General features: G+C 39.0%; 1 protein-coding gene across 3 annotated transcripts in view; it reads left to right on the top strand.

Moving 5' to 3' along the window:
* The window catches only part of GABRB2 (gamma-aminobutyric acid type A receptor subunit beta2), a 156,722-nt gene that overhangs the window by 126,513 nt on the left and 11,847 nt on the right, over positions 1-18,362 (top strand). For all 3 annotated transcript variants that reach the window (XM_057409860.1, XM_057409859.1, XM_057409861.1), the window contains 3 exons: positions 9,899-10,036; positions 11,290-11,442; positions 12,554-12,798. In XM_057409860.1, the coding sequence (XP_057265843.1) occupies positions 9,899-10,036; positions 11,290-11,442; positions 12,554-12,798 (536 nt within the window). The remainder of the gene's footprint in view (positions 1-9,898; positions 10,037-11,289; positions 11,443-12,553; positions 12,799-18,362) is intronic.

Here is an 18,362-nt window from a genome sequence, read left to right as displayed (position 1 = left end):
AAAATGAGAAAATGGTGGTTCTATGTTTAAAAATAAACAAAATGCATAGATAGTGCTGCTAAAGGTGTTCCATGATCTGTTCTGTAAACAGGATTAACCATTTATTTAGTATGTCTATAGCATTCATCTCATGGTATGGGGCTTGTAGGTGTCATGTTCTTCCATTAGTCTGTGGCCTTCATTTAAATAAATCAGTATGTTTTAAGACTGTCAGCAAAGAATATTTTGTATATTCTTAATTGAAAGTCTGGTATAGGTATCATCCATCAGTTCTCTCCATTTTATATTGGGAAGCTGCTGTATTGTGAGCGGCTAGGCAAAGAGAATAGCAGCGATAAGTAGCTTCATATTCATTCCCTGCTTGTAAGTCTATAGATTTGTTTATTGTAAAATAATGTCATGGGGTTAGGGTTTTTTGTTTGGTTTTGTAGGGTTTTTTGTTTATGGCTCTTTTTTTGTTGGTTGGTTTTTGTGGCTTTTTTTTGGGGGGGGGGGGAGGGTGATTTAGTTTTTTTTTTCTTTCTTTTTCCTGAAATATCATGTGTAAATGCAACTGCTGTTCTCCATAACATATCTGCTATTCTGTAAGTGGTTGCTTTATAATAGTGTTTAATTCCAGAACCAGATGTAAGCTGAGTTCTCTTGTAGTTTGTATTGTGAGCAAAAGACAAATACCTCAGGAGAGCAGAAGGATTGTGTAATGCCCCCTTTCACTGAGCCTCCAGACCTGCTGAGCAAAATCATTCTTGAAATGGCCAAATTGTGCTTCACTGTACTTCCATGCTGACAATGTCCAGAATTGCTGATGAAAGATGTAACTAGAGGAATGCTTTATCCAAAAAACTTTAGCAGATGGAGTTAGGATTAAGACTGTTCCCAGCAGGATCCTGTTGTCTCATTGTTAATGCTCAAGTAGTTCTCCTTGGCTCAGATGTGATGCTGGATGTTTGCATGTATTGGTCAATGCTGTTCCAGCCATGCTAGGCAATTTGCTGATGGTTCAGAGCAGAGTGATGTTAATGAAGGGTCTCAGAATCCTCTCTGTTTTAGCCCCATTTTCACTGGTTTGCATGTTTATGTCATTATTTTTTCTCCCACAGATTAACAAATGTCTTATCTGTAGTTTCCAGGTGCTTAGTAATATGGACCACTTGAATTCCTGCACAATGGGTACACTGTAGGTGTGTATTTGTATCCATTAATCTAAATTATTGCCCAGCTGTCATGTACAAACAAAAGCATTGTGAGGCAGTGAATCCTGCTGATAAATCCTGAGTTTTTTAGGAAAGTTTGCTTTCTTTTTTTCCATTTTGTGGAGTTTCTGATTACTGTGTTACATGTAAATACTCTCATGCTCTGCCAGTAATGCTACAACTTTCATTTTAGGTTGGTTGTAGTTAAACAATTTCCAAATTTTGACTTCTCTTAAATAGATTGGAAAAAGCTTAGGTGGTTTTGTAGTTTCTGTATGAAAAGGGTTTTATTTTATGTTCTAGTAGTTGTTTGTTTTTCTTCTACAGTACTTCTTCATCTGTCATTCCTTGGAAGTACAGGCAATGATAAGCGCCCTGTCCATGTTAATGGGAGTCGAGAATGCTTTGCTTCTCTCAGGACTGGTGCCATATTACCAGGACAATATATTGATTTGGTTGACTGCAGATGTGTGATGCATGACAGAAGTGAGAAATTGAACTTTCTGAATGTGAAGTAAATCGTGCTGCTGATGATATATAAATGATTTAGGAAAAAGCAATAAATCAGATTCTCTGTGCTAGTAGCCGTGCTGTATAAAATGTAATACATAGTAAAACAACAGTTCTTTTACAGTCTAAATCAAACAGACAGTATTCTGTGCTAAACTCAGATTCTTGCAAAAATGACTTGCAGCATTTTTGGTTTTAGTATGCTTTGCTTTCTAGGTTACTGGCATGTGATCAGGTAGTTTAGAGCTATTGAGCTGATATAAATTCTGCCTTTTTCTTCTCAAGAGCCACTGATTATTCTTCTAGACTGCTTATTACTATTTCTAATTGTTTTGTCTTGAAATAATTTTAACTTGTAAGTACAAGTGATCTTCTCCTCTCTCCTTCCATCTTCCACTGATGATGTGGGAAGGAATGGGAAGATTCAGTTCATGAACAATTGGCTTCGAGACTGGTGCTACAGGCAGGGCTTTGGATTCTTTGATAACGGCTGGTTTTATAGGGCACCAGTCTGGACAATGACAAGTGAGAAAGGTTTGTCTCACAGAGGGAAAAGGATGCTGGGGCACGAATTAGCAGGGCTCATTTGGAGAGCTTTAAACTAGATTCGAAGGGGGATGGGGTTGTAGCTGGGCTTGCCCCAGTGGGGCAGCGCTCCAGAATTAATGAAGACTGGGAGGCCTCCTACAATCCTAGGGTGAAATCGGTGTGCTCAGCTCGCTCCCTGAAATGCCTGTACACCAATGCGCGCAGCATGGGAAATAAGCAGGAGGAGTTGGAAACCTGTGTTAAGTCAGGAGATTATGATCTGGTGGCAATTACAGAGACGTGGTGGGACAGCTCACATGACTGGAATATAGTCATGGAAGGCTATGTCCTTTTCAGGAAAGACAGGCCAGCCAGGCGGGGTGGTGGGGTTGCTCTTTATGTGCGGGAGGAACTACAGTGCACCGAGTTCTGTCCAGGGACAGATGATGAGCAAGTTGAGAGTCTGTGGGTGAGAATTAAGGGGCAGGCTGGCAGGGGGGATATTGTTGTAGGTGTCTGTTACAGACCACCATATCAGGGTGAGGAAGTTGACGAGGCCTTCTACAGGCAGCTGAGAGCGGCCTCACAGTCACAGGCCGTGGTCGTCGTGGGGGATTTTAACTTCCCTGATGTTTGCTGGAAGGACCACTCGGCAACCCAGCCGCAGTCCAGGAGGTTCCTCCAGTGTATGGATGATAACTTCCTCCTGCAAATGGTGGATGAGCCGACCAGGAGAGGAGCGCTGCTGGATCTCATCCTCACTAACAAGGAGGATCTGGTTGAAGCAGTAAGGGTTGAGGGCTGCCTTGGTTGCAGCGACCACGAGATGGTGGAGTTCAGGATCTTGTGTGGCAGGACTAGTAGAATACCAAGTAGAATTGCAACCCTGGACTTTAGCAGGGCAAACTTTGGCCTTTTCAAGCAATTGCTAGGGGAAATCCCATGGGCAGGGCTGCTTGAAGGCAAAGGGGCCCAAGATAGTTGGTTGACATTCAAGGACTACTTTTTCCGTGCTCAAGATCGGAGCATCCCGACACGTAGGAAGTCAAGGAAGAGGGCCAAGAGACCTGCGTGGCTAAATAGGGAATTGCTGGGTATGCTCAAGTGGAAGAGGAGAGTTTACAGGTCATGGAAGGAGGGGCTGGCCACTTGGGAGGAATATAAGGCTGCTGCTAGAGGATGTAGGAAGGCAGCTAGGAGGACTAAGGCATCCTTAGAATTAAACCTGGCAAGAAGGGTCAAGGACAGCAAAAAGAGCTTTTTTAAATACATGGCAGACAAAACTAACACCAGAGGCAATGTAGGCCCACTGATGAACGGGATGGGTGCCCTGGTGACAGAAGATAAAGAGATGGCAGAGTTACTGAATGCCTTCTTTGTCTCTGTCTACTCTGCTGCGGGCAGTCCTGAAGAGCCCTGTACCCCTGAGACCTTAGATGAAGTCAGGTCGACGGAGCGGTTTGCCTTAGTCGATGAGGAATGGGTTAGAGACCAGTTGAGCAATCTGGACATCCATAAATCCATGGGTCCAGATGGGATGCACCCGCGGGTGCTGAGGGAACTGGCGGAAGTCATTGCTAGACCACTCTCCATCATCTTTACCAAGTCTTGGGAAACGGGAGAGGTGCCTGAGGACTGGAGGAAAGCAAATGTCACTCCAGTCTTCAAAAAGGGCAAGAAGGAGGACCCGGGTAACTATAGGCCGGTCAGCCTCACCTCCATCCCTGGGAAAGTGATGGAACACCTTATCCTTGGTACCATCTTAAGGCATATCAAGGATAAGAAGGTTATGAGGGGCAGTCAACATGGCTTCACCAGGGGGAAATCATGTTTGACCAATCTCTTAGCCTTTTATGAGGAAATAACACGGTGGATGGATGATGGCAGAGCGGTGGATGTGGTCTACCTTGACTTCAGCAAAGCATTTGACACAGTCTCCCACAGCATCCTCACGGCTAAAATGAGGAAGTGTGGACTGGATGATCAGGTAGTGAGGTGGACTGCGAACTGGCTGAAGGAGAGAAGCCAGAGAGTTGTAGTCTATGGGGCTGAGTCTAGTTGGAGGCCTGTAACTAGTGGAGTGCCTCAAGGGTCAGTACTGGGACCGGTATTATTTAATATATTCATCAATGATTTAGATGAGGGAATTGAGTGTACTATCAGCAAGTTTGCTGATGACACTAAGCTGGGAGGAGTGGCTGATACGCCAGAAGGCTGTGCTGCCATCCAGCGAGACCTGGATAGGCTGGAGAGTTGGGCAGGGAGTAACTTGATGAAATATAACAAGGGAAAGTGTAGAGTCCTGCATCTGGGCAGGAACAACCCCAGGTTCCAGTATAGGTTGGGGAATGACCTGTTAGAGAGCAGTGTAGGGGAGAGGGACCTGGGGGTCCTAGTGGACGACAGGATGACCATGAGCCAACACTGTGCCCTTGTGGCTAAGAAGGCCAATGGCATCCTGGGGTGTATTAGAAGGGCGGTGGTTAGTAGGTCGAGAGAGGTCCTCCTTCCCCTCTACTCTGCCCTGGTGAGACCGCATCTGGAGTATTGTGTCCAGTTCTGGGCCCCTCAGTTCAAGAAGGACAGGGAGCTGCTGGAGAGAGTCCAGCGCAGGGCAACTAAGATGATTAAGGGAGTGGAGCATCTCCCTTATGAGGAAAGACTGAGGGAGCTGGGTCTCTATAGTTTGGAGAAGAGGAGACTGAGGGGTGACCTTATCAGTGTCTATAAATATATAAAGGGGGAGTGTCACGAGGACGGAGCCAGGCTCTACTCGGTGGCAAACAATGATAGGACAAGGGGTAATGGGTACAAACTGGAACACAAGAGGTTCCACTTAAACTTGAGAAGAAACTTCTTCTCAGTGAGGGTGACGGAACACTGGAACAGGCTGCCCAGGGAGGTTGTGGAGTCTCCTTCCCTGGAGACATTCAAAACCCGCCTGGACGCATTCCTGTGTAACATTATCTAGGTGTTCCTGCTCTGGCAGGGGGATTGGACTAGATGATCTTTCGAGGTCCCTTCCAATCTCTAACATACTGTGATACTGTGATACTGTGATACAGTTGGATAAGTCTCAAATACTGTAGAAGAAGTTTAGGGTTTTGCACAGATAATTGAACTTTAATATCTGTAAAACATCCACTATAAACATGAATAGGCCTCTTCTCTCTTCTGGTGGATGTTTTGCAGATATATTGACTTGACCAAATTATCTTTGGGTACTTGAGCAGTACACAGTAGCCTTCATGTGCAGATGACTATGATATTCTTTGCTCTCCTTTTCCATGCTATGAAATGAATGGGATAATTTATCCTTCTTGGACAGAGAGAGAAGAATTGTAATGAAAGCTTTATGAGACTTTCTGAAATTCTTCTGCTGATATCTGTTAATAAGTCTTGTCATTCTGTGTCAATGTCTCAGCTTAGCATTTCCCCAGCATAAGTACCTTCAGCAGTAGGGAGTTCTGCACAGTCCTCCCAGAGCTTTGTGTATTTTGGAAGCTGTTCTGAACTTCTGGGTGAGATTTTCAGAGGAATTCAGGTCTCCTTAGGAAGTAGTTGTCAATATTTGCTTAATATTAAGGTTGTGAGAATACAGGAAGGAGTTTGATCACATCTTCCTGGTAGAGGGGGAATACTGAAGCATTTCAGAGCCTGCTGAAAAATAAATCCTGGAGTACTCCTTTGTGAACTTGTATGATTAGATGGTTCTACTAGCAGATGTTAATAGAAAAAAAATCCATTTCATAAACATATTTTCTCTTATATAAAATTTTTTTTTTCTTGCTGTAACTTATTTCACTATTTATTTTATCAGAAAGAAAAATAAGAGATTTACTTATGAGTCATAAAGTTTAACAGTTAAATTACCTCAAAATCAAATTATCTTGTTTAATTAAACAAATTAATCCCACAAATTCAGTAAATGGTATTAGAATCTGGAATTTGCTGTTGGAAAGCAGGGTTTCAGGATACTCATCAGTATCACAAAGGAAAAGTGAATCCTCATGACAAGGTATGTAATATTATTCTTTCTAAACTCACCAAGGATGTTATTTTATTTTTTTCATAACATATACTTGCCAATCATCCAATTTATTACTTTGTCTATTTTATTGTAGATCTTATTTTAGTTTTTTTCTCTCTGAAAGCCTGGAGTGAGACTTTACGTATAAACTGGTGACAGACAAGGAAGCCTAAGTAAGCTGTCTGCCTTTTTCCTGACGATAGACTTGTGTCCAAAGATATCATGACAACCTGATAAATTTCAGGTCTGCAGGATCTGAGTAAGCTATGTGCTTATGCCACTTAGCACTTGAAAAAGTGAAGAAAGAACTTCATGCACTGAATGAAGGATTTGTGCTTCACACAAATACTGAAACAAATGTGTTCCCTTCAGCTCTTACTGAAGTGGGTCTGTCTTGCCATAAACACAATCATTAATGACCTCCGTTTAGGTACCATTGATCTTCGTGGAGAATTACCTTTGAGAGCAAATGAAGCAGATCTAGCAGTACTTAAAATCTAGCATCCTCCAGAGAGTGGAATCAGCTTGTCAACAGCCAATGCCCCAGTGCTAACAGTAATTTTCCTTCCTGTCGGACAAAACAACTGCTTCTCCATTGGGAGAAGGTACACGAATAAGTGTAATGTCCAATGTACATTATAGAAAGGACAGAATGCCTTCATTCCATGCAAGTAATTTTCAGGAATACAACTTTTACAGATATCCACTAGAGAAATAGATGGTGGGGCTGTGCAGGACGAGAAATTCACAACCACAACCCCAGAAGAGGAGTTACCCAAGTGTTACATTCACAGTGTCAGAGCCAGAACTTGGTATAAAATTATACCACAAGAATTTCTGAATGTCAAAAAGCTAAACTGAAGGTTGCAACATATTGTCAAAGCTTTCCAAGTTGTGTTTCACAGCTCATGTCTTTTAGTTCAGAAACTATGGTAATCTCAATTATATGGCAAAGTACAAGTATTCCTAATTTCTTGAAATGTTCAGTAATGAAAAGTGCCTTAGTTTTTCAGGTCATTTTTGAAGGAAGGAAACTTAAAGTATTGTGCTCATCCTTTGTGTACCATTTGCTGTCTTTTTATGTGGTGGAAATAGAACAAGTTTAATTGAAGAAATGAGGGATGGGGAGAGAGTCTCTCATATAATTAGTCAGTCTTAGAAAATAATAACTAAGCAGCAAAATACCTTATTTCCTTGTGAGAACAAAACAATTCCAGTCTCCCAGTGAGTCTGTAATTTGACTTTTTAAAATAATTCTATGGATGCTATATAGAAAATTCAAAACCAGTTCTAACAACAGTCTTGGCTGAACTACGGATGCCTTGCATAGCTATTGGAAATCATTATGCTGAAGCTATTCTTATCTCTACGTACAGTATCTCTTGGCAACAGGCAACAATTTTGTGCTGTAGATTTCATCTGCAACAATTCTATGTGGGGTGCATAGATGCAGTAAGCAAAAAAACAAGTTCAATCGCATGTTGATCTTCCTGAGACAACTTCAGCTGATGAGTTCTGATGATGAAAAATGCAGATTAGAACATGTTTTGTATCACAAAGTGTGTAGGAAGCATTGGTATGATGGTGGAGTCACAGGTAATGTTTGTTTGACTACAGAGGATAGACCTAATGACAAATACCAGTAATCTCAGCTCCTTTTTAGACTTCTCATGTTTTAGGCTCTAAACCAGTCACATAATATCTATGAAATTCTTTTGATTGCTTTGTCTAAACAGAGTAGGGAAGCTAAATATTGTGCTTCCAGATTATTCCAGGTTATGTTCAGTTATTCCTTTAATGCTTCTCCTTGTGGTCAAACAAGAGAAGGTGAGGGGAAACTCAGCAGTGACCACTGACGTAAGCTATTTGTTGATGTAATTTAAATTCTGTTTCTTAAAGAGTTCTGGATGTGTCAAAAGCATACCATGTTCCACATCCCACTTTTTCTCCCTTATTTATAAGATACAAGATTCTTTATTTCTTTGGTTGTTGTTAGCAGCCAAAACCAGTGAACTTTGGAGTAAATGGAAAGATTCAGGAATAACTTATTTGACAAAAAATTAAAAAATCTCTTCTCTCATCAGTTTTGCTGTCTGTGTCAGCACCTTTGAAAGCAGAGCAGGTTCCATCCTGAATTCTTGATGTTGACAAGCTGTTCAAAATCTGTCCTGTGGGAATGAGGTGGCTCTTATTCCTGAAATCACTTGTCCATTTTTTGCCCTCAAACTACTTTTGATTTGCTGCTGGCTCCATGAAAAACAGAATGAAAGTATTCTACAAAAAACTGCAATTGCTGTCAATATGCTGTAAGAATGTAAAAATAATTTAAAGTTTGCTGTATGTTGGATAGATTTTGATAGTTATTTCAGTGGTTTTGCAGATTATTGGCTTCCTATCTTCAAACTCGCCTGTCTTCTGCCACTGCTGTACGCCTGGATTATATTTGGGTTATCAAAAACTAATGATGCATGGAAACAGTTTTATAGTTTCTAGGTTATCACAAAATGCATAATTTGCATTATTTCTTGAAATTAAGTGCTATTTGAGCAGTCTAAAATCATTTTAGTATATCGTTTTGTCCTTTGCCTGTGGGTGAGAAATCAAGGTCATAGATATCATTTTACTATGTCCATTTCCCAAAAAGTCAGTCATTTATTCCACCTCTGAGTTCTTTTTGCTTACAGTTTTCAACAACAAGAACCTTTAAATTACTAGAAACCTTTGTGAACATTTTATTCCCTGGTTTTCAAACAGATCTGTTTCTGATATCTACTGATCAGTTCCGCGTACCAACTCCAGAGTATGCAAGTTAGCTAAGCTGCCATTTGGCAAACTCAGATTCATATTTCATGCATATGTTTTATGACTGTGTGAACATGTGCTGTCTTCTGTTTTCTTTCGTGGGTGGTAAGATTTTTTTGGTTGGTTGGTTGGTGTTTTTGTGGGTGTTTTTTTGCGGGTATTTTTTTGCCATCCAGAGTGATGGCTGTTGCATCTGCTGCAGTTGCTTCCGGCCTCACTGAATGTGGCTGGCTTTTATTGCATTTGAGCCATTTTCAGTAAAAGAATGATGCTGGGTTTACAAGGGAAGTCTAATGGGTTTAAACTAGAGTTTGTCCTTTGCATCTATAGTCTGAGTATAAACTACATAGCATACAGAGTAAATATCATAAGATAACTGTACACTGAACCTCTCTCTTACCTGTATAACTCTCACTGTCCTCTTTCCTTTGCTGATCATGATGCACAAGACAGAAAAGCATCTCTTTCAGGCAACTCTCGGTGACCTGGTCATCTTTCTGGTACCAGTGCTTATGTTTCAGCCTAGGGGCTGAAATTACAGCAAACCTGCACTGTTTTATCCAGCCTTGGAATTAGAAGTTACCTTAAGTCAAATCTGCAGTTGCTATCTATATATGGGACGTGTGTAGCCCTAATTTGTTTTTAAAGGTTTGCTTTATTAACATATTGTTATATTTTTAAAAGGATTTCCATTCAAAATTATATTTCAAATCAGCTGTCTCTGAATGCTTTTATCTTTTATGTTATAAATGGTTTATTTTTAGAAATATATTTGAAGTTATTTCATGAATTCAGAAGATATGTATATCTTAACTGTTTACTCCTGTTTTTATAGATGGCTATACAACAGATGACATTGAATTTTACTGGCGTGGGGGTGATAATGCAGTCACAGGAGTGACAAAGATTGAACTGCCACAGTTCTCCATTGTAGACTACAAGCTTATCACCAAGAATGTTGTTTTCTCTACAGGTTTGTGGAGGGGAAGCTAAAAGGGGAGTTGACTGGGAAGACTTTCAGAAATGAGTTAATTATTAACATGAGTTCAGGATCTGAGAAAAAAATCTTAGAAACAGAAATAAATTAGGGCAGCAACTGTGAATTTTGAAAGGAGCAGTTTTTATTACAGCTTCATACTGTAAGGCATCATCCATTAGCATATGAAAAGAATACAGTAGTCTGTCATGTTAGGTTCAGTCAAGTAAGCTGTATTTTCTGTTTTCCTATGAAAACTAATTAAGCCTCTTCTACCATTCAGTGCCCTAACCCCAACAAGAAGTGACCCAACCTGTAGGAAATTTAGGAACATATCTCTTACTATTTCTAGGTGCTGCTTGTGTGGATGTATTAGACTGATTACTTGTCTTTACTGTAAACCCTTTAAAATCTTTGACAGGATTTGTAGTTTAGCCTAGGCAAGCAAGCAAGCATCTGACTTTCTGAAGGCTGAGAACATGCTTTGTGAGAAGGAGTAGAAAGTTGATTGGATTTCATCAAAACAAAATAAAAAACAAAAAAAAAAGCAATGAAACCACAAAACAAAAAAACCACAAAAAACAGCAAAGCAAGCAACAAGAACAAGTAAAACTTTTCAGTGACATGATAAATTATTCAAGGGAGACCAGAGCTGGGTTGGGCTGTTATTATGTGATGTTCTCTACCTCCTTGAGAAAGATGCTAGGTGTGTTTAAAAAAAAAAATTAATCTTCAAAACTCACTTTCTAGGTATAGATAAAAATCGTCTTTGAAGGGAGTATAGGAGGATCCCAAATTCTTGAAAACCAAGCAGAAACAGGACTTGGATAGTGATCTTTAGGTGCTCATTTCAACAGGAGTTTCATACACCAAAATATTTATGGTGTTCAGCGACAAAGGGCAAGTGTTGTGTTGCTTGGAGAGAAGATTGGAATAAGGGTTACACTGAAGTAGGCATACTGCTGCTTGGCACTGAAAAACAGTGGTATGCTTTGGTGCTCCAAAATATATTTTGATTGTTGTTGAATATTATGGTTACCAGCAGAAACACATCTGGAGCATACTTGTATCCTTAGAATAAAAGATTATTTAATCCCAGTTCTTGCTAGAAATTCTGCAGCTGATTATTCTGGATTTTTCAACTGTCTGTGTACTCTTATGTTGCATGAAACAATCAAATCAAAATGACAGAAGAATTTTTTCAGACTTTATACAAGTAAATTATGGCCGTACCAAATATTCTCTTTTAGGTGCCTACCCAAGGCTGTCTCTGAGCTTTAAACTTAAGAGAAACATTGGTTACTTCATTCTGCAGACCTACATGCCTTCTATTCTGATCACTATCCTGTCCTGGGTTTCCTTCTGGATTAATTATGATGCTTCAGCTGCAAGAGTTGCTTTAGGTAGGCATTTTTACACATGTCACCCAGTGTGCATTAACTGAATGCTTTTTCTTACTTCTGGCTTAGTGGATAGTATATGATTTGAAAAATAAATCTTAGATCTTTTTGTGTCTGGCTTGTTAAGCTTTGTATTATTTGAATCAGGATTTAAATCATCACAATTTAAATAAAAATTAAAGTGACTTCATGTCTGAATTAGCTAACTGTATAATCATTGTAACCAGAATTAGCCTAATTGTCTCAACATTTTTTGTTGGTTTACTGCTTGTTTTTTTCTCCAAAGAGAATGCATTTAGTTTGCTTTTTCTCATGGCAGTCCAGAATACACATTCAATACTGTGTTATGGGTTATAAATTGCTTTTCCTCTCAGTTATGAATTAAATAAAGTTTTACTAGGGGTGTATAGCTAACTTCTCCTCAAGTTGAGGGCTTTCTTTCCATACGGTTACCTTGCATTCTAAAAGGAAACCATTTCCCTAATTAAACTGTAGAATACTCTTATCACTGATCCCATGTGTGCTTGTTTATGTCCTCATCAGAAGATCCAAGCATGTTGCAACTAAATGAGTATCTATTACCAAATTTTGTATAAATCAGACCAATTCCTGCCAGTACAGGTCTCATATAGATAAAATAAATGAATTACTTTAAAAGATAAAATTGAGAATTTGACATTTTAACTTTATAGAACACTGTCTGAGTTTTACCAGTCCTGTGCAGATTTTCCTATAAGATTTCAGGACCGCAGACATTCTAAAAATGCTGGTGGAAAGCAAGATAACAGTGACTCTAGGCTGCTAATTCATAGCAGAGACTCATTAAAGCTTACAGTTCAGCTGGTTAAAAACATACTTGTAGAATCCAACTACCATTTGTCTTATTGAACACAGTTATTTAGAGCTGTAATTTTCTTTGCTGTACAAAATATTAAAGACAAAGATAAGGAACTGTCGTGGTTGGAGGTTGTTGAATATTAGAGGTTGGAGGTGGGCTTTTATCTAGCAGAAAAAAAAAATTGAATTTTTCAACTTAAGCATTTGAATATTATGAACTATTGTACTACAAAATTTAATTCAGTCAATAGACATGTCCTTTTTTTTTTTTCCCCAGGAATCACAACTGTGCTCACAATGACAACAATTAACACCCATCTTCGAGAGACTCTTCCCAAAATTCCATATGTGAAAGCCATTGACATGTATCTTATGGGATGTTTTGTCTTCGTTTTCATGGCTCTCCTGGAGTATGCATTGGTCAACTACATCTTCTTTGGCAGGGGACCACAGCGCCAAAAGAAAGCTGCAGAAAAAGCTGCCAGTGCCAACAATGAGAAGCTGCGGATGGATGTCAATAAGGTAAACTGAAACAGGGATGTGTTTTTAGCATTGCCCCTGGAAGGCAGCATTTCACTTCTGCCAGACAGAGCCTTAAAATATAATTTCTTGTAGAAAATGAATAGAGTGGGATTATTATCTTGTTTTAGCTCTGCTGAGCAGTGTACTTAGCCACCTCAGCAATGAATGCTGCCCTCTAGCCTGGAAAACAGAATTACTTTTTTTCTAAAGCATGAACTCAGTTAAACTTTATTGTAAGATGTTTTTTTTCAGTCAGGATGTAGAGTTAAATATGTCTGATCTGTTTCCAGAGGAACAAATCCAAAATGATGGCTATAGCAGATATTCTAGTAAGAGCTGTATGGAACATTGGAAATAAATTTAACCTACTTCATAAATCTTTCAGATGGATAAGAAATATTTGCTACGGAAGTGTTTAAAGCTTGAAAAGTTTGCATATTTTCAGTGTATAATGTCCCAGGATTGTAGTGGTTTAAGTGCAGTCAGTAACTCAGATCCACGCAGCCCGCTCACTCCCTCCCTCCCTTCTTTCCCCCCTCTCCCAGAGGGACAGGGAGGAGAATCAAAAGAATGTAACTCCCACAGGTTGAGATAAGAGCAGTCCAGTAACTAAGGTATAACACAAATCACTACTGCTACCACCAATAATAATAATGATAAGGGAAACAACAAGGGAACAGAATGCAATACCACCCGTCAATACCCAGCCCGACCAAGCAGTGAAGTAGCCCTTCCGGGCAACTCCCAGTTTACCCCCTGGGCATGACATGCTGTGGTATGGAATACCTCTTTGGTCAGTTTGGGTCAGGCATTCTGTCTCTGCTTCCTCACAGCTTCCCCTCCTCCCTGGCAGAGCATGAGACTCAGAAAGTCCTTGGTCAGTCTAAACGTTTGAGCAGTAACTAAAAACATCGGTGTTATCAACACTGTTCCCAGGCTGAAAGTCAAAAACACAGCGCTGCACCAGCTACTAAGAAGGAGAAAAATGACTGCTGCTGCTGAACCCAGGACAGAAACAAAACATCAATGTGCTGTGCACTTAATTTTAAATCTAAAAATGGTTCCCTGGGGATTGAGAATTGAGGCAGAAAATACACTTGCCAAGAAAAACACTTTTGGAAAAAGTATCCATTATGCTTAATGACAATGGAGCACTTATAAAGCACTTGTCATTTTTCACTTTGACCATCTTGGATGAGTTGCACACAGTGGCAAATCTGGGCTGACTGCTAAAATGTACTCAGTGTGAAATGTATTATCTTTCACATACAGGCAAAATTGGAGAGTTAAATAAAGTTAATTTATTTTGTTTGTTTTGTTGGGTTTTTTTGGCATGGAAAGGTTTTTGAATTTATAATTCAACGTGATTACTCCAATGGGAACAAAACAACTCAGAATTAAAAGAAAAAATCTGAATCAGAAAGAAACCAAATGATTACAAGTAATTATTTGTGAAGAGGAAACCTAAGTTTCATACAGCTCTACTAGTGGAATTTCTCATGTTTTTTCAGAACTTCTACATTACCACAGTGTGCCTGCAGATAGAAACATTTTGTTCCATTTTTGCTGGAACAGCAATAATCCATCACATGTTGATAGCATAAAACAGTTTTATAGGTTATAATTTATAGTCTTTTGAGATAAAGGATTATATTGTCATGGCTCACATCTCACTCATCCATTAATTTATTTTCTTTTTAATTTGAGAGAAACATGTTTTAATGAATGAAGGCAAATGCATAATGATGAGATTAATTTTGATGTTCTGGTACCATAGATCATCATTTACCATTGTAAACTTCATGAAGACACTAAAATTTTTTTCTGTCTGTTGGTGATTTTTCAGCAATGTAAAAAATGCTGCAAGCTTTAATTTAATTTGTAAAGTTTATTTTTTTAAAGCAGTATTCCTTTAAACAATCAAGGCTATTAAGTAAGAAACTCTGTCGGTAGTTTATGAAACTAGATCTGCATTTACCTGAAGTCTTTCCTCTCACATCAATGGAAATTTAAGGTCCACAGGTGTCAGGGTGTCACCAGTAGCTGAGGTACATTTTTTGTATACCATTTCATTTATATTTTCTATATACTTATTCATACAATATCTCTTTCAGCCATGTAACAGAATAGCCAAAGCCTAGTGGCAAATCACTAGTCATGAACTAGAATCTGAAAGCCCTAACTAGCGCACTAATCCAATCCAGTCAGCAGAGTAAAATAATTCCAGTAACTGTTGCAAAACCTCACCAGCCTACAGGATTAACCAAAGTGTTCTTGGAACAGCTTCACATCGTTTGAATTTTTTTATACTGAGCCGTTTGTTTGTATACCAGGCCAGCATGGTTCATAGTCTAGGGCAGTTCTGCTCTGATATCCAGGTAGACTCTGATCTAATAATCAGGTTTGTAATCCCTTAAACAATAGATAGAGAATCAAATAGGAGAGGATGAGAGAACAATGATCAGAGAACCTGTCTTAGTGCGCATAGACTGCTATGGGGAGAAGGCAAGACCTGACAGCTATTCTTACCGTTTGACCAGCAGCAAGAAAACAGATTCATACTTAATGGACCTCAGTCTTTTGTCTATGAAAGGGGGACAAATATTGCATATAATTATTTTAATATACAAGAAGCAGAAATGGGCCTGAAATGCTGAATTTGGTTCAGATGCAGGTTTCCATAAAACCCTAAGTACTTTAGAAATGGGACCAACCAAATACTTCATCTCTAATTAAGATCTAACACTGAAGGATTAATTTTATGAAGTATAAGTGTTTTTTGTGATATTACAAGATTCCTTTTTTATCACTATGTGGAATTTTATGAATTTATCAGAATCAAAGGCCATGTGAGAAAAGATTAATGGCATGAGTAATAAACCTCAAAACATGAGGATGAAAACTTCTGTACAGTTCTGTTATTGCATAGACATTGTAAAAAAGGTGGAAAGGTGAATAAACACTTACTGGAATTGCTGCTTATAGTGCAACATCTTTGTTTATACATTATAGGTCAGCAAATCTATAATAGATTTCTTCAGATTCCAGCACCTTATTTTGTAACAGCCTCTTACAACTTCTTGAACAAAAGGTGGTGAGAAGTGCTGGTTAATCCTTGCATCCGCAGGTACTTGCAAAATTGAAGTAGGAGTTAATGCAGTCTCTATTTATGCTGTCGACTTCTCTGGTGTTGAGAGATTTCAGGGCAGGTACAGGCATTGGTAATCTCTCTATTTTTGGTCAGTGTTATTCAGAAGATGCTAAACAGCCTATAAAACAGAACAGAAGCACAACAGAAGCTGTTCTTCCATGACTGCGGTATCTGCTGAATTCAGTGTAATCCCTTGGAGATCTGGTGATGCAGAAGGAGAATGTCCTGTTTCTTCCATTTGAGCAAACACAACCATGCTGACTGCAGAACTTCCCCTGAGTTATTCCAGATGAAACTGTGGCCAGATCTTTCTTTAGATTCCATATATCATATGCCCAGTATGGTCATTTTAGTTTTGTTTTGCGTTTTTTTTTTGTAAATCATGGTATGGTTTGGATTGGAAGGGATTTTTAAGGTCATCTAGACCAATCTCCCTGCAGTAAGCAGGGACATTTTCAACTAGCTCAGGTCACTCAGATCCCCATCCAACCTGACCTTGAATGTTTCCAGGGATGGAACATCTACCACCTCTCTGGGCAATGTGTTCCACCGTTTCACCACTCTTACAGTAAAAAATTTCTTCCTTGTATCTGGTGTGAGTCATCACAGAAGATCGTAACTTCATATACTCCCTCAAGGTTGTTGGCTCTGTTTGGAATAATGGAAGAAAGGGAAAGGATTTGGCCTGATTTGCTTCTTGAATTCTGAAACCCAAGTAATAAAATCATGGAGAAATTTAAGGACCCAAAACTCAAGGAAGTTTCAGACTCAGTTACCAGCAGATATGTTATCACAGACTTGTTAAATCAAATTGGACTTGATTAATTTTCTTTGCAGTGACTTCAGGTTAAAATGGCTGTGTGTGTGATCGTTTCACTCTTGAAGCTTCCCAGGCTGCATTCAGTGGTTCATTCCTTTAGTCTAACTCAGCATCTTTTGCCTCTTCTCTCTGTAAACAGATGTATTGTTGTTTACAGATAAATCACGGGCTTTCTTCCTACTCTAGACATCAGTCATGTATTTGATATAGCATTCACATAATTTCCTCACCTCTCTTTCCAAGACTATTATTGTCTTACCTTACACTTTTTCTTCAAATGTCTTTATTGTCTTTATAGTCTGAAGACTTTGAATTTCTTCTGTTCTAAATGGCATAACACTGCAAGCATATAGATAAGGATAGGTAAACTAGGACTGTTGTATGTGTAGTATATATAACCCATTGTTACGCAGTTTTATTCTGTCAACTTTTCTGTACTAAAAAGGAATGTTGGTGGTTGTCAGCATCCTTTTGATCATTTGTAGGCATGTTTCATGCTATCTTTTCCTGTGCTTAGGACACTAAATTATTGTCTGTTCTTCTTCCAGCTGGTTATCAGATATGTTAAAAAATAGGGCCAAATTCTAACCTCTGGCTTCACCATATCATTCAGCTAACTGTCTTCCTGTGAGTAATTGTACATATATCCTGGACATACCATCTCAATAGTTTTAAGATAACGTATCAAAGGCTTTAGTGAAATGCCTAGATTTCATCTGTTAATTCTGGAATTACAGAAAAATGGTTTGGAAGGATTTGGTCTCGAAGCCTCTAAGAAGCTTCTTTCATTGTAATTGTAATTTTGGTTTCTGTTTCTCCTTGGGAGGCAAGAGGGCAGGGGGAGAGAAACAAGCTACTGTGGTATAACCTGTCAAGTTTTCTTCTTTATGAAGCCTGGCTTTGTGTTCAAGGAGATGATTAGCCTAACCGGGATCTCAATCTAGAGGCTGGTACAACTGCGAATAATTTCTGAGGTAAACCCCCAGCCATTTCAATATACTTAATTTCTGTTATCACAGTTCAAATATGGAACTTCTTGGTGCTCTCTCAGTACTCATTTATTTCCTGTAAGTTTCATCCAGAATCCAGTAGCCAAAATATTTAGGTTTGATTTTTACATTTTCTCTTACATTGTTGGATCTACTAATTTTACCTTGGATGTTTCCATCTTGGAACTGTGGCTTAGATGGGCTTGCTGACGCTGGTTGCTGTGATGTGTCTGGTGCATCTTCTGGTCTTTGTGTTGTTCCAGATTTTCAGACAGATTACTTCTCAAGCTCTGAATTCTCTTTATATTTTCCTGTATTACTAAATTCCCAGTCTCCCTGCTGCATATGCTGCCGTTACATCTTTTAGATTTTTTGGCTGTTTTTTCACACAGTTGCTTGTCTAACTCATTTGATCCAGACTACTACATACATTAATTGCCTTCTTTGGAGGCGTAAGGAAGGTGGAAATCCTTTTCAATATCAATGATATCTGTGTATTTGTTATTCTGGATAAATCAGAAAACCTCCATTACAGCTATATGCTAATTTAATGGAAAATATAGCTGTCACTCTAAAGACCATGGTAAATGTACTGGGCTTTATG

This window comes from Pezoporus wallicus, unplaced genomic scaffold (assembly GCF_028554395.1).
Source record: "Pezoporus wallicus isolate ANWC-B61680 ecotype Strahan unplaced genomic scaffold, APGP_CSIRO_Pwel_v1 contig_4309, whole genome shotgun sequence".
NCBI classification, from domain to species: Eukaryota; Metazoa; Chordata; class Aves; order Psittaciformes; family Psittacidae; genus Pezoporus; species Pezoporus wallicus.
The sequence above is the reverse complement of the archived record's forward strand: the minus strand, read 5'-3'. Positions and strand labels throughout refer to the sequence as shown.